Genomic DNA, 15,908 nt, shown 5'->3' with positions numbered 1-15,908 from the left:
TTGACATTAGAGTACAATTTTTTTTTTCTTTTTTTATTTATTTATCAGCAAATAGCTTTGGAGCACTTTGGAGTTTATCAAATCAGCTACATGCATTGTAAAGCTAAGACACTGAGCTTCAAAATTATTTCCATTTTTTGTTGATCAAGGCAGTGTTTTGAAAAATATGATTATGATAAATACGGGGCACCCTGTATGACACAGTAATACACAGCTTGCTCTAGAATCACACTTTAAAAAAAATAATATACAGCGCCACTTGAAAGTTTGTGAACCCTTTAGAATTTTCTATATTTCTGAATTAATGTGACCCAAAACATAATCAGACTTTCACACAAGTCCTGAAAGTAGACAAAGAGAACCCAATCAAACAAGTGAGACAAAAACATGTCAGTTATTTATTCCAGAAAATGATACAATACTACATATCTAAGACTGGAAAAAGTATGTGAATCTCTAGGATTGGCAGTTAATTTGAAGGTGAAAATAGAGTCCATCTGTTAAGATATGTTTTTAATCAATGAGATGACTATCAGGTGTCAGTGCATGCCCTGTTTTAATGGACAGGGATGTATCAAAGTTTGGTCATGTTTGTGGAAGTGTATCATGGCACAAACAAATGAGATCTCTGAGGACCTCAGAAAATATGTTGATGTTGTTCATCAGCCTAGAAAAGGTTTCAAAGCCAAAGTTTCAAAGTTTGGACTCCAGTCCACAGTCCGACAGATTGTGTACAAATGGAGGAAATTTAAGACCGCTTTTACCCTACCCAGGAGTGCTCCACCAACAAAAATCACTCTGCGTGTAAGTCCAATAGGTTTCAAAGTACTGCAGGCTAACTTCTAAGCAATTAAAGGCCTTTGTCCCATTGGCTAATGTTAATGTTCATGAGCCCATCATCAGGAGAACACTGAACAACCATAATGTGCATGGCAGAGTTGCTGGGAGAAAGCCACTGATCTCCAAAAAGAACATTGCTGCAGATCTGCAGTTAGCTAAAGATCATGCGTTCAAGCCAGAGGAATACTAGAGAAATGTTTTGTGGGCGGATGAGGCCAGAATATAACTTTTTGGGCAGCGTTATGTTTGGAGTGGATTTTTAAATGAGCAGCGTTATGTTTGGAGAATGAAAACACTGCACTCCAGCATAAGAACCTTACCCATCTGTGAAACATGGTGGTGGTAGTATCAGGGTTTGGGCCTGTTTTGCTAGTCCAGGACGGCTTGCAACCATTGATGGAACAATTAATTCTGAATTATACAAGCAAACTCTGAAGGTCATTTGACATTTAGTGACAAGGTGTCATTTGTCTGAAAACTGAATCTCAGAGAAAGTGGGTCACACAACAAGACAACGACCCCAAGCATATGTCGTAAAATGGTTTAAAGAAGAACAAAACTAATGTTTTGGAATGACTGAGTCAAATTCCAGACCTTAATCCAATTGAAATTTTGTGGAAGGACCTGAAGCAAGCAGTTCATAGGATGAAACCCACCAACATCAGAGAGTTGAAGTGATTCTGAACTGAGGAATGGGCTAAAATTTCTACAAGCAATAGTGTGTGTGTCTCCACTGCAGCATACTCCTTCAATCCACTCCGGTCCTCCAGAAGCGTATCGTATCCAGTTTGTGTACTACAGCCACATTTAGACACTGAATAGCCTGAGATTTTACAGGAGAAACTCAAATGTTGTCCAGGCTTTAGTTCTGTAGAGTCCGGCTGAGTGAGTTCAATACTGTGGACTCCTGGGGAAAGAAGCATGTGAGTTCAAGACAATAATAGGAAAATTAATAACAACATTTTATATTTTCTGATAACATACTTGGTGTTGAAGAAAAGAGCAGCAACAGTATCAACACAGTCATGATGTTTAACTTTTGCTCTTTCCTGTGCAATTAATGTGCAGTGTGATTAGCCTGCACATCCATAAATAAGGAGGTGTCATGAAAGAGTTGCATCATGACCTAAAAATTTTAAGTTTACAGATAAGAAATCCACTCTCTTCACATACAAAAGAATACACTCTGATTTGATCTTTTGCTTCATGCATTTATAGTCATGCTCACAGACAACTGCAGCATATTTCATAAAGAAAACTGCACAGCACAGGCAAAGGCTGCATGTCGTTTGAGAGCTGCGTATCATTTCCTGCTATTATCACTATGATGTGCTTACATGCACCACAGGCATGAGGTTCTTTATGGGGTTTACATATACGGCCTTTTTGGTTTTTATGTAAGACAAATATAAAATCAAGCACACAATGTTTTACCACATTATATGAACGTGACATACTTTCCCATAATGCTTATTTAAGACTATTCTCAAACAAAAGGCTGCATCCTCCGGAGGTTGCATTTGTAGGCTGCATACAACATAAAGAAGATCTTATTTTAGAGTATTTACAGTTATCAATTTGTTGTAATAGGCTTATGACTCGCAAATGTAATGTTCGGTTAATTTAAATAAACCAGGCTTGATGACATATGTAGCCTGCAAATGTGAGAGGGTGCATCATTTCATTTAAGAAATGGCCTTAATGTCTGTAAGTGTCTCATGAACGGTTTACAGTGCTATTTCAGTTTTCAGTCATAAATTTCAGTCTAGTTATCATAAATATGATTTATAGTTTATAGGCTGTTGGGATATGAAAAAATAGTATTACAATTTTTACTGTCAGGTATCTGCATTTCAGCATTTCAGTACCCTACAACAGTCCAGCCCATTGTGAAGCCTGTCATGTCCAGTAAACACAGCTCAGAAAAGGCGATATCAATAGCCATAAAACAGCTTACACATTTTAATGGCATTAATAATTTTTACATAATCATAAGTTAAAGAGGTTCTGTATAACAAATGTCCTTAAAAGGATAGTAAACTATAAACTTCAAAATTGTGTCATCATTTACTCAGCTTCACATCCTTATACACCAGTATATATTTTTCAGCTGTTTTTGTCAATATAATAAAAGCCAGAAGATCCAAAACAACAATAGATATCACTGACCTGATTAAAACAAAAGAAAAAAAAAACTTTTAACGATATATTATTTTGTTCAGGTTTCAAACCTATGATTTTTTTTATTATGATAAAATCAGTATTGCTAAAGATGACTTCATGTTTGTAGACAGAAATGTCATGCCTGAAAACTATGAAAATATACCCAAAACAGTATTAAACTTTCATTCCACATCTTCAAACACTATTTGAGTTGTGTTATAAAACACAACAGAGGTTTCATTGTAGACCACAGCTGTGGCTTTTCTGTTTATTGGGCTTCTTTCCTGCTTTTTAGGCTTTATGTAAGTCATGTATAAAAATACACCGGAAGTGTTTATCAGATGATATGTGCCATATGTGCTGGTACCATCTACCTATAACTATTAGCCTGAGGAATAATTCTGTTCATTAAAGTCAGAAAATGGAAGATTTTCAAATGGCAGTTCCAGACATTGCAATTCCGGAAATTGAAATTCTAGAAATTGAAGTTCCAGAAACTGAAGTTCCAGAAATTGAAGTTCAAGAAGGGGACTTTTGTGATGTGGTGGAGATGGATTATGAATTAGAGATGGAGGATGATAATGCGGAAGAAGAATCTGAGACTAAGAGACCATCTTGTCAAGAAGTTCGAAAGCCAAAACGCCAAATGCAACAAAACCTCCAAGGTCTTCGCAAAGTCCAAGTAAAAGTGAAAGACTACTTGCGCTACTCTGTGTTGACCGTCACCTTCTGCAACTGCCTGTTTCTGGGTACGGCTGCATTGATATACTCCTTAAAGGTAACAATTACTAACATGCAATGGTTCAGGTCAAACCTGACTCATAACTTAATTTTTTTTTTTTTTGTTTACTCAAAAAGCCATATGCAGTATTTGCCATATATTATGATCAAATAGCAATTTCATTTGTGTTTTTAAATTCACAGGTAATAAACAGGAAGTATAAGAGAGATGTCAAAGGAGCAAAAAAATTCAGCCGCCGTGCTCGGAATGCTAATACTTGTGCCTTGATTACAACCATCTTCACCATAATTGTTTTTTCTGTTATTGCTGTGTTTAGATTTGCTTTTTGTTACCGTTAGTATGTAGTATCATTTACATTTTCAGATCCAGCCATTACAATGAAATATCAACAGCAAAACTTGTAGCTCTGGCTATATGAATATGATACAAGAATACGACATCATCTGCATTCACCTTCATTAGCTTTGTATCAAAAATTTGTATTTTCTTGTTACTGTTTGATGCTTATTATTAAACATTGCATTCAATTGTACATCTTTGTCTTTTCATTGTATGTATGTTAATGAGAAGTATACTGACATTTACCTTTTCACACACCAATTACAGCTCTTTGAAATATTTAAAACATGTTAAGTGTTATAAATCACAAATGAAATACAAGCTATGTATTTAGTTTTGTGCTGAACCACCACTAGGCTTCAGATCAGTGGCCTATATAGTTTTAATCTATAAGTGTTTACAGTTTTTTTCAATCGCTAACAAGCGCTTAACCATACTTCAGATACTTTTTCTAAACTCTTAACACAGACTCACACCTACAAAACACAATTGGCCAAATGGATAATTTCCTTCTCAAAAACACATTTTGTTAAATATATACTAAATCTTCATTTCAAAATAGAACACATCTTTCTCTGCACACACCAACTTTACCAAAACACTGGAAATCTGATTCAAAATTAAATTATTCTGTCAAAGAATAACACTTGTTTTCACCTCAAAAGGTACATGCAGTCAATCAAAGTACACCAGGTTTCAAAATACTGGCTATTGTTGACATTACAAAAACTGCATAGACTTTTCAGTCTCAGTTTTACAGGTATTTGCATGCAGAACATGCAATTCACTGTTTTACACTGAATTTCTTGGTTAGGAACTGCATGTCCAAAAGCTATTTTTTTCCTTTACTGGTTACTGCAGGAGGTACAGTAGAAACACGGTATGATAGAACAGAAAAGGTTTGACAGTATTGCTTACAGTGAAAAAAATATCCATAAAACACATAAGAGCATTCTGAACAAAAAAACAACAACAGCAAAAAGGCCAGAATAAAAAAAGGGGCGGGGGGGGGGGGTAAAATAAAAACAATCTCTCACTGCTCCTCTCACTACTCCTCCCACTGCTCCTGCTTCTCTCACTGCTCCTCTCACTGCTACTGCTCCTCTCACTGCTCCTGCTTCTCTCACTGCTCCTCTCACTGCTCCTGCTCCTCTCACTGCTCCTGCTTCTCTCACTGCTCCTCTCACTGCTCCTCTCACCGCTCCTCTCACTGCTCCTGCTTCTCTCACTGCTCCTCTCACTGCTACTGCTCCTCTCACTGCTCCTGCTTCTCTCACTGCTCCTCTCACTGCTCCTGCTCCTCTCACTGCTCCTGCTTCTCTCACTGCTCCTCTCACTGCTCCTCTCACCGCTCCTCTCACTGCTCCTGCTTCTCTCACTGCTCCTCTCACTGCTACTGCTCCTCTCACTGCTCCTGCTTCTCTCACTGCTCCTCTCACCGCTCCTCTCACTGCTCCTGCTTCTCTCACTGCTCCTCTCACTGCTACTGCTCCTCTCACTGCTCCTGCTTCTCTCACTGCTCCTCTCACTGCTCCTGCTCCTCTCACTGCTCCTGCTTCTCTCACTGCTCCTCTCACTGCTCCTCTCACCGCTCCTCTCACTGCTCCTGCTTCTCTCACTGCTCCTCTCACTGCTACTGCTCCTCTCACTGCTCCTGCTTCTCTCACTGCTCCTCTCACCGCTCCTCTCACTGCTCCTGCTTCTCTCACTGCTCCTCTCACTGCTACTGCTCCTCTCACTGCTCCTCTCACTGCTCCTGCTCCTCTCACTGCTCCTGCTTCTCTCACTGCTCCTGCTCCTCTCACTGCATATCTCACTGGGCCTGCTCTTCTCCCTGGGCCCCTTGCTCTTACTCTTCCTCGTCCATACATTACAGTGTTTGTCTTTTCTGTTTCCAAAAATATCACTCTTCAAAGTCCTCCCTTTATTGTATAAGTGTCAATGTAAAAGAAAAAAATAACCCCTGCCATTGAGTCTAAGCCATATTGGAATCAGTTGTGGTTGGCCCAATTTACACAAAATAAATCAGCTAAGATATATTGTTTTTGAACTGATATCATTGCAGAAGCAGAGGTTTTTATACTGTATCTAAGGTTTGGAACATTGTTTTTGCTATTGTGGGATGTTGTGTGTTAACATTTGTAAATACTACCAAAACGATCCATAATTTTGTTGGGAGGTATAGCTTGTCTGTTCAGAAAATGTAAGCATTGTGGAAATGTGTTCAATGAATCCATATTGTGTGAAAACGACATGAAATGTGTGAATGGTATGGCCACAATAGACAGATGCTGTGCTAATTGTGTTTAGAGTTTTGAAAATGTGACAACTGCTTGGACAAATGCTTGTTAGCGACTGAAAAAAACTGTAAACCAGTTTTGGTATCATTGCCACATGTTAGTGTCACTGTGTCTCTGGCACAGAAATACACAGTCCTCTTTTGTCAGTCCAGACAGTTTCAGATACATCATGCTTTTTCGAATCATCTCTGGAGATTTCAAGTCATCCCATAAAAGATTCTGCCTCATGTTCACTTCCAGAACTGTAGCCCAGACCCATCCACACACATGGGTTTTCAGCTTGTAGTCTGATTCAGTGCATGCTACATGCAGTCAAAATTTAACCCAGATCCACTACAGGACAGAATCAGAGTTTCTCCAGGCTTTTTTGAAGTTGGCTTACAATGGACTCTTTTGACACATAACACACACTTTTAACTCACAGTTCAAGTTGAACAAAATTAGTAATAAGGGTGTATTCTTCATCTTGTGAGTGTTTATATGACTCTAGAGCATCACTCAGCTCAGCAGCAAAGAAGTTCTTGCGGCCTATCATAGATTCTTTTGAATATGCATAATGAGGAAATGATGAAAGATCACTGAGATGACACTTACACAGAGGATAAACAGAATCCAGTGTTTGAAGGGCTTATTATTATTGATTACAATGATTACATCTTTTAATGTTTGATTAGTATGAAATATTTATATCTACAGTATATATTTAGTTGTGGTTTTTTAATTAACTTAAATGAAAAAGCCTAATATAAACTAGAATTTTTGTGAAATTAACTTTATCTCATGCCATTTATTTTTTCAAAAGAACCATAGAAATGTATAATGATGTTGATAGAATGTCTGATTAAATGTTTAGAAGGTGTTTAAAAGAAAATATCCTATGATTGTGTGAGTCAAGTGTAGTGGATGACTTTACTTGTTGGATTCTACTGTCACAGATGGAAACTGCAGTTTGACTCCAAGTGTTATACAAACCTATTTTTGTATGTTTGCACACGTTTGTGTCACTGTGTTTGTCACACGCAGAAATACACAGCCCATCACTGACTGTGGGTACTTGACACTGGACTTCAGGCATTTTGGCATTTCCTTCTCCTCAGTCTTCCTCCAGACTCTGGCACCTTGATTTCCGAATGACATGCAAAAGTTGCTTTCATCCGAAAAAAGTACTTTGGACCACTGAGCAACAGTCCAGTGCTGCTTCTCTGTAGCCCATTTCCTGCACACGCCTGTGCACGGTGGCTCTGGATGTTTCTACTCCAGACTCAGTCCACTGCTTCTGCAGGTCCCCCAAGGTCTGGAATCAGTCCTTCTCCACAATCTTCTTCAGGGTCCGGTCACCTCTTCTCGTTGTGCAGCGTTTTTTGCCACACTTTTTCCTTCCCACAGACTTCCCACTGAGGTGCCTTGATACAGCACTCTGGGAACAGCCTACTCGTTCAGAAATTTATTTTTGTGTCTTCTCTCGCTTGAGGGTGTCAATGATGGCCTTCTGGCAGTCTTACCCATGATTGCGGTTTTGAGTTATGAACCATGCTGGCAGTTTTTAAAAGCCTCAGGAATTTTTTGCAGTTGTTTAGAGTTAATTAGTTGATTCAGATGATTAGGTTAATAGCTCGTTTAGAGAACCTTTTCATGATATGCAAATTTTTTTGAGATAGGAATTTTGGGTTTTCATGAGCTGTATGGCAAAATCATCAGTATTAAAACAATAAAAGACCTGAAATATTTCAGTTGGTGTGCAATGAATCTAAAATATATGAAAGTAAAATTTTTATCATTACATTATGGAAAATAATGAACTTTTTCACAATATGCTAATTTTTTTGAGAAGGACCTGTACATCAGGTACAGTAAATTTTAACTGTTGCAATTTGAGATTGTGTAAGGTATCACATTATGACACACACTTGCAAAGGCCAGTAAAACAATAGGTAAAGCAGATTCAGTGACGTGACCTCATATGACATCCAGTGGAGAAGGACTGATCACATATTCACATGTATGCCAATTGGAGGGTAATGATGTCATACAGCTTTCAAGAAATCGAGATGTCTGTTGGAGTGGCTATATTGACTATTTCAATAATTCCATTTACATTCTAAATATAAATTTATGAATAATAACAATATGCTGGTGTAGTTTTATATACAGTGACTGTTCAAAATCATTCATGATGGATGATGGATGCCACTTATTTAAACTGGATTGACAAAACAACAGCAACAATTAGAGACTAAATGTGAAAGAGAATTGGCCTTTACTGGGAGAGCAGCTTCTTGACCATCATTCAAAAGTAGCAAAGGAGTTTTGTATTTTTGTCAAAGTATTCATTACAACACAATAAATGAATTTTATCTATCTATTTATTTATTTACTTATTAATGTAGACGTAAAAAATAATAATTCAAAAGACTTAATCCATCTGGTCTTTAAATGTCCAAATGTGATGTTGGGATAAGAATTTAAACTTTAATCACATTTGATTTGATAATTTACTCCTTCATCGAATTAACTTATAACATTCAAACTATTAATGTATGAAAATATCAACATGTATGACTACTTGAAGGAGAAGGAGAAGGCACATGATTAAAGGAGAAGGCATATAATTTCTTGAACATCTGTATGATAATGCAAAAATAATTTAAAAAGTGTCAGCCTACACAAAGGAGTCCAAATGAAAATTCCCTGGGGCAGGCCCAGAAACAATTTATACCCTAGAGAATACATGGCCCAAGCTGATCACAACTCACTGAAACACCCCTAAAACTAGTGAACCTTTCAAGCGTTAAACTGCCTTGTTTTGTTAGTCAAAACATTAACAGCTGTGCAACACCTGTCCATTATCCCCCCCCCACCCCCACTCCCCTCAACACTGTATTTTGTTTTTTTTAATTAGTACATATTTTCATGACTTTTAAAATAATATACACTCTGTATAAATAGGGCACAATGTACTTTATAATTTGTATAATTTTATAATTGTTTCTGTATTTAATTTTTACAGGTGTTATGGAAATTTTTAGTTTTGTTAATTTGGCATTGATTGCATTTATCTCATTTTTAACATACAATGATCAAGGTAGTAAATACAGTATAGTCCATAGGGACATTGATATCTTTGTGTAACCTGTGCACGTAACTGCTTTAGGCTGAAAAACTACTTCTAAAGAGGAACCATGTACCAGGAACAGTTATGAGGTGATGTGCACTGGGCAACATGATTGGCTCAAAGGTCCTAGTATGTCCTTCAATGTATCTTTTACATTCTGTAAAAAGTGGACTGTGAGTCTGTGTGTTATCTCTTTGCACACATAGACTCGGAAGCTGTGTGTAAACCAGATCATTCTCTGCAAAGAATTAAAGCAATAGAAAGACAAAAGTCTGGTTTTTCATTCTCAGTCTCTACAATTTGTTATTGAATTAGAATTTCCACAACACAGGTTTTAACCAGCATTTTGAATTTTACATAATTAAATAATTAATAAACCTAAAATAAATACATTTGAACTTTTTAAACTCAGCATTTTTTTTTTTACCTCAGAATATACTTTTGATTACAATGCAATGCATAATGACATTTCTTAGAGCCACTAAATTGCAAACATTGAGCCATTTAGCTTGTATCCCTCAAAACAAACAAGCAAGAAGCACTTGAATTAATATCTGAATAAACGTTCTGATATTTATAAGGTTTGAAAGAATCTAAACTTTCAGGACTACTAAGACTGGCTAGCTATATCCAGTGCATTGTGATTGGCCAAATGCCTTAGCGTGTGATGGAAATGTTATGCCCCTTTAAAAAATCTTTAAAAAAAATTGAACAAAATTAAATGAGTTTCTGCTAGAAAACAATAACAATGGGATGTTTAAAACTTTTGCACTGAATAATTTATTTATCTGTGCTGGCAGAGAGAGCTCAACATGCTGAAATTTAAGAAAACACATGCAAATTGAAAAAAAAACATCAGCAAATGAAGAAAATATCTTTTCGCATATAGCGAAACACTGCAAATCATCACAACACATGCATACAACGAAACCCGCTGCAAATCCCCCGCAACAAAAGCAAATTAAGAAACACTGCAAATCCTCACAGCACATGCACATTAACAAACAATTAATGAAGCACTGCAAATATATTTTCATTAACCTTGAAATTATATATAGCTGAGGATATTAAAGTTAGCCATCTTAAGTAACGTTTTACATTTAATCATGTAATTTTTCAGCTTATTTAGGCTAATAATATCCAAAAGATAAAGGAATCATGGTGTTTCCAAAAACACCATGAAAAAAAAAAAAAATCACCTCTCAGTTCACCAACAACTCCACTGACCAGTCGCCACTGCACGATGAGCAAATCCAAGCCGGGTCCAACACTTTTTGAGGTCTCCTTGAAACATTTCCATTGTGGTCAGTGCTATTTGCAGCACTTTTGTTAATTGCATGTGTTGTGTGGATTTGCAGCGTTTCTTAATATGCATGTGTTGTGAAGGATTTGCAGTACGTTTCGTTATATGCATGTGTTGTGATGATTTGCAGCAGTTGTGTTGTCAAACTGATGAAGATGGGTTTTGCATTCAAAGTGCACACACACATCAGTGAACACACACCCGGAGCAGTGGACAGCCATTTTCTGGAGAGTTTCTACGGCTCTGAGCCCCAACAAAGCCAAGACATGGGCCGTATTGTGACAAACAGGCACTGCGACCGACTGGTTGAGCTGCTAAATTTATATAGTCTGTTCAATTTATATAGTCAATACATACACAAAAGGTATGACAGTTACCATAAAAAAATTAAGAAGAATAAGTATTTTCAAAACTGATAACAAAAGCAGCAAATCGGCATATTAATATGATTTCTGAAGGATCATGTGCCACTGACACTGAAAACTGTATATATATATATATATATATATATATATATATATATATATATATATATATATATATATATATATATAAATTAATAGGCAGCTTAACTAGTACTCCATTATGATCTTTTTCTCTTTTGTTTTATCATAGACTATCTCAGCCCCCACTGTGGTCGTGGATGTCAAGGAATCTGATGCTTTAATGCAGGAGGAGATTTTTGGCCCCATTCTAACGATCAAGTCTCTTCATAAAGGAATCAGTTTCATCAATGATAGGGAAAAGCCTCTGGCACGCTACACTTTCTCTGATGAGTCTGAGGTAAGGAGGGAAAAAACAAAAGTTCTTTGCATGAGTAAAGTTTGAAGTAAGTGATAAAGCGATGCATATCTCTATTTAAGGTTGTGACTGCAGTTCTTGAGAGGAGCAGCAGTGGCGGTTTCTGTTGCAATGATGGAATAGTTCACATGAGCATTTCTGGATAACGCCTTGGAGGAGTTGGTAAAGCTGAATGCATTTCTTTAATGTAACAACTGAAATGTTTTTGACTGCAACCAGGGAACAACAACAAAAAAGCCTTGTCATTCACTATGGTTGGTTTTGGTTAGAAACAAACTTTATCTTTGGATTTTCGCTCAAATCACCACCAGAGGTCAGCATCGAGTTGCTTCTTGTGGATGCTTCTATGGCGAGAGAAAGAGGTTATTTTACTAGCAAAAGAATGAGTTTATTTTATCTACCATTGTTTGCATACACTACTCAACTTTTTATATTCGCATCTGATGATTTAAAAAAAAACATTCTTTCATAAAACGGATCACCCATATATGTTATCAAGCATTGGTATAAAGCATGATTTTACTTAATAAGGTAATTTAGCATCTTTACCGTTTCATATTTTGCTATATAGTTCATAATAGTTCAGGGTTTTCTATTTACTGAAAATATCAAGGAGCATTAGTAGTTCATGAGTGGTTTCATCTTGTTGAATACAAAAATAAAGTCTGACACATTTGCACTCAGAAAGGGGATTTATTTATATTACTGAAATTGCATTTGTTGATTTTGTTTTGTTTTGAAGAAACTGCTTAAAAAGATAGAATTTGGTTTATGTTTGTTTTTTTTTCTCAGAACCATAAAGCCATTGGTAAATAACTTCACCTACATCATGATGTTACGTAAATTATTTTGACATACAGTACTGATTAATACTCTGGGTCTTGTAAAAATGTAAAAAATGTTGTTTAAAGAAATACATTTTATTTGTTAATTTCATGAAAATTCTTTAGGTCAAAAACACAGTCAAACAGTACGGTAATATTGTGAAATATTTTCTATTTGAATATATTTTAAAATATAATTTATTGCATAACTCCAGTCTTCAGTGTCACGTTACTTCAGAAAACATTGTCTGATTTTCTGCTAAAGAAACACTATTACTATCAATGTTGAAAACAGTTGTGCTCTTTTAGAAATTATGATAGAATTTTCATGACTTTTTGATGAATAGAAAGCGCAAAAGAATAGCATTTATTTGAAATGGACATATTTTGAAACAATTTGAAAGTTTTTACTGTAACTTCTGATCAATTTAATGCAACCTTGCTGAATAAATGTAGGTATTTCTTTTTTTTTTAATTCATACAGTCCCCAACGCTTTCAACTGTAGTGTACCTTTGGTAAACTATTCAGAATTCATGAGCTTGAAACATGTAGTTTCACAATCTGAATTGTGTCCTTCTTGTTTAGTAAAAAGGTAAAATGACAGGATAACCATCCTAATTGACCCAATGATTTATTTGAATATCTATCAATAAAATAATTTGCTTTAAATCATTCCTACATGTATTATATTAATCGAGGAGCACATTTACAAATCAAAGTATATTGTGTGACATGGAAAACACTCCATCCAAATAATACAGACTTCAAACCCTGTGCTGTAAGCTTCTGTTTCCATCTAGTTTGTTTACAATTAACCTAAATCTTGCTAAAGATACCTATATTTGTACATACAAATATAAATGCTAGATTGAGTATCTTTACACTTGCATCTGTAAAATCCAGATTGTAGGATTGTCTAAATAAAGTGTACAAAAGGAAGGTCACAAGGTTCAGATACGATATGTGAGCTTGTGACTGTCATCTCAAACATCTTCCAAAGCAGACACTGAAGCAGCGATGCAGTAGTGTACTCGCTCCTGCTGGAAGTCTATGTTAGGGTTCAGGTTTGTATGAGGAGGGAGGGTTGCTGCCGGACTGGCCCGGCTCAGACGCGTGAGGTTGAGGAGAACTGGAGGCACCTGAAAGGCTGGTTGGCTCTTTTTGAATAAGTTCTGGCTCATCCTGTCCCGCCTGTGGTGGATGAACCAGGACCTTATCAATGATCCCGAAATCCTGCGCTTCTATTGGGCTCATGTACCGGTCTCTCTCCATCACATTCTCTGAGTGAGGACGACAGAACACAGAAACTTGATGTCAGGATGTTTTATTATGATATTAATGAAAGATTTATAACAGAAAAATTACCTAAAGTCTTCAAAGGCTGCCCTGTGTGTTTGCTATAGATGTTGTTGATCTGTCTTTTAAGTTTAAGAATCTCCTCAGCCTGGATGGCAATGTCTGTTGCTTGCCCCTGAAATGACAAATATTGGCGTTAGAGTTGTGTGAAAGCAGTTCCCTCTTTTTCTCTTCTTTCGTCCCCCATTCTTACACTTGCTCCTCCGGAGGGCTGGTGCACCATGATCCGGGCGTTGGGCAGGGAATGTCTCATGCCTGTGGTTCCTGCGGCCAGAAGCAGGCTCCCCATACTGGCGGCCTGACCCACACACCAGGTTGAGATGGGATTTAAGATGTACTGCATAGTGTCATAGATCGCAAGTCCAGCTGTGATCACACCACCTGCAAAAAAAAAAAATTGTTTTGTTATGTTGTTTTCATATTTGATACAAAAGGTCTTTGTTTCTTATAATATGAAATAACGAAAATATGGAGCTCATACTCAAAAATAAAAACTGTTTTTTATTCAGATGCCCAAGTTGAGCAAAAATCTGCCATTTGGTGCAATTGCTGATATGAGATTAAACATTGTAATGAAAATCAGTGAGATCTTTCTAACACTATAGCAAACTAAATATATAAAAAGCATATAAATATCAGTTGACTATTTCACCCAGTTATATATCTTAGTAAGATGACATTTACACACAGTTTTATAATTAAAGCTCTGTAGTTTTCATTGTGTGGTAAATACATTTATTGCAAATATGCATGCAAATAAACATTCCTCAAACACCTGTTTTATCATATTTTATGCATTCTAACATGATTTTTCGACCATGCTTACAATACAATATTTATTCTCACATTTAATTCATAAAAACCACAGAAAAGACGTGTGCCTGAATGGGGCATTTTTAGAATACACTTACAGGATTTTACATTGTAAAAAAAATATAACAATTAATTAAACAACAGACTTGTAAAAGATTGTGTACAACGTTTTTTTTTTTTTTTTTGCTAGGTTTTTAAAAGTCTATTTTGTTTTTATGTCAATGCAGTCATGATTCTCACCAGGACTGTTGATGTACATGTGAATAGGCTTGTTGTTGCTCTCAGACTGGAGAAAGAGCAGCTGAGCGATAACCAGAGAAGCTACAGAGTCATCGATCTGAACAAAGAGAGGGACAGGAAAAACCTAAAAAAGGGGCTTTCTGAAAACCATTTTAGATTCAATTGTGTCTTTCTTTGCATTTTAACTTACTGGACCCATAAGACAAATGATTCTCTCTCGTAGCAGCCTTGAATAGATGTCATATGCACGCTCTCCTCGGCCCTGAATTAGAAAATGACTTTTAAAGTAGCAGTCAAGTTCCTGCAATACTAGATAATCATTTTAAAGAAAAGTGGCACTAATGCACTCTCACCGTCTGCTCCACAACCATAGGGATGAGAAGACTTCTCCATGGCGCACTCTGATGAATCGATCGACTGACTTTGAGTGTAGAAACACCACATTGTAAGACTCTCTGTAGAGACAACAGTTATGAGGATGACAGTCAGTCTCATGTATCCAAGGTCGTTGGACATTTCCGTGGCGGGCTTGACACCACTGTGCATACAACGGAGCACAAATCAGCCTTATGAAATTCATTTACGCGTCAGTTAAAAAACGTTAAGTTTTATGAAAATGAGCAAAACGTAAAAATGCCTCAGTTTAACATAAAGCAATCCCACTGGCAAAAGAACAACGTTAGTCGTACAATAGCGTGTTTATCATGAATGTCGTCGCTGCTACATTAAGGAGTTGTTTCACATACAGATATATTTACTTATTGTTAGAATTAATATTTCATATAAACAAGACATGTATTACTTACACGTAACAGCATGTTTCTGTTGAGCAACACTCACGCAAGCCGTATTGACCCGGATGTGATATTCAAGAGCTTGACAGTGACGACCAAGCGTGAAGCCAGAGATTCTCTGTTGTAGAAAGTTATGGCCAACGCTAGATGGCACAATTCACCGCAGACTCCTTTTGAGAAATTGATGTAATTTTAAAAATGAAAGAAGCTACTTGCTTAATAGCACGAATATTAAGTTATAAGATGTAATATACATTAATAATCCATCTCCCCAACCTAA

The 15,908-nt window shown here is 36.6% G+C and overlaps 1 protein-coding gene across 1 annotated transcript; it reads right to left on the bottom strand.

Moving 5' to 3' along the window:
- Positions 1-12,898: 12,898 nt before the first annotated feature.
- Positions 12,899-15,755, bottom strand: LOC113045172 (ATP-dependent Clp protease proteolytic subunit, mitochondrial-like). Its single transcript, XM_026205375.1, has 7 exons — positions 15,641-15,755; positions 15,188-15,289; positions 15,025-15,096; positions 14,835-14,931; positions 13,975-14,162; positions 13,791-13,896; positions 12,899-13,705 (listed from the first exon to the last, which is right to left on the bottom strand). The coding sequence occupies exons 1-7, from the start codon at positions 15,650-15,652 to the stop codon at positions 13,479-13,481; spliced, it is 804 nt and encodes a 267-aa protein (XP_026061160.1). The 5' UTR covers positions 15,653-15,755; the 3' UTR covers positions 12,899-13,478.
- Positions 15,756-15,908: the final 153 nt, after the last annotated feature.

Source organism: Carassius auratus, chromosome 3 (genome assembly GCF_003368295.1).
Source record: "Carassius auratus strain Wakin chromosome 3, ASM336829v1, whole genome shotgun sequence".
Lineage (NCBI taxonomy): Eukaryota > Metazoa > Chordata > Actinopteri > Cypriniformes > Cyprinidae > Carassius > Carassius auratus.
Note: the sequence above shows the minus strand (reverse complement) of the source record. Positions and strands in the feature narration are given on the sequence as shown.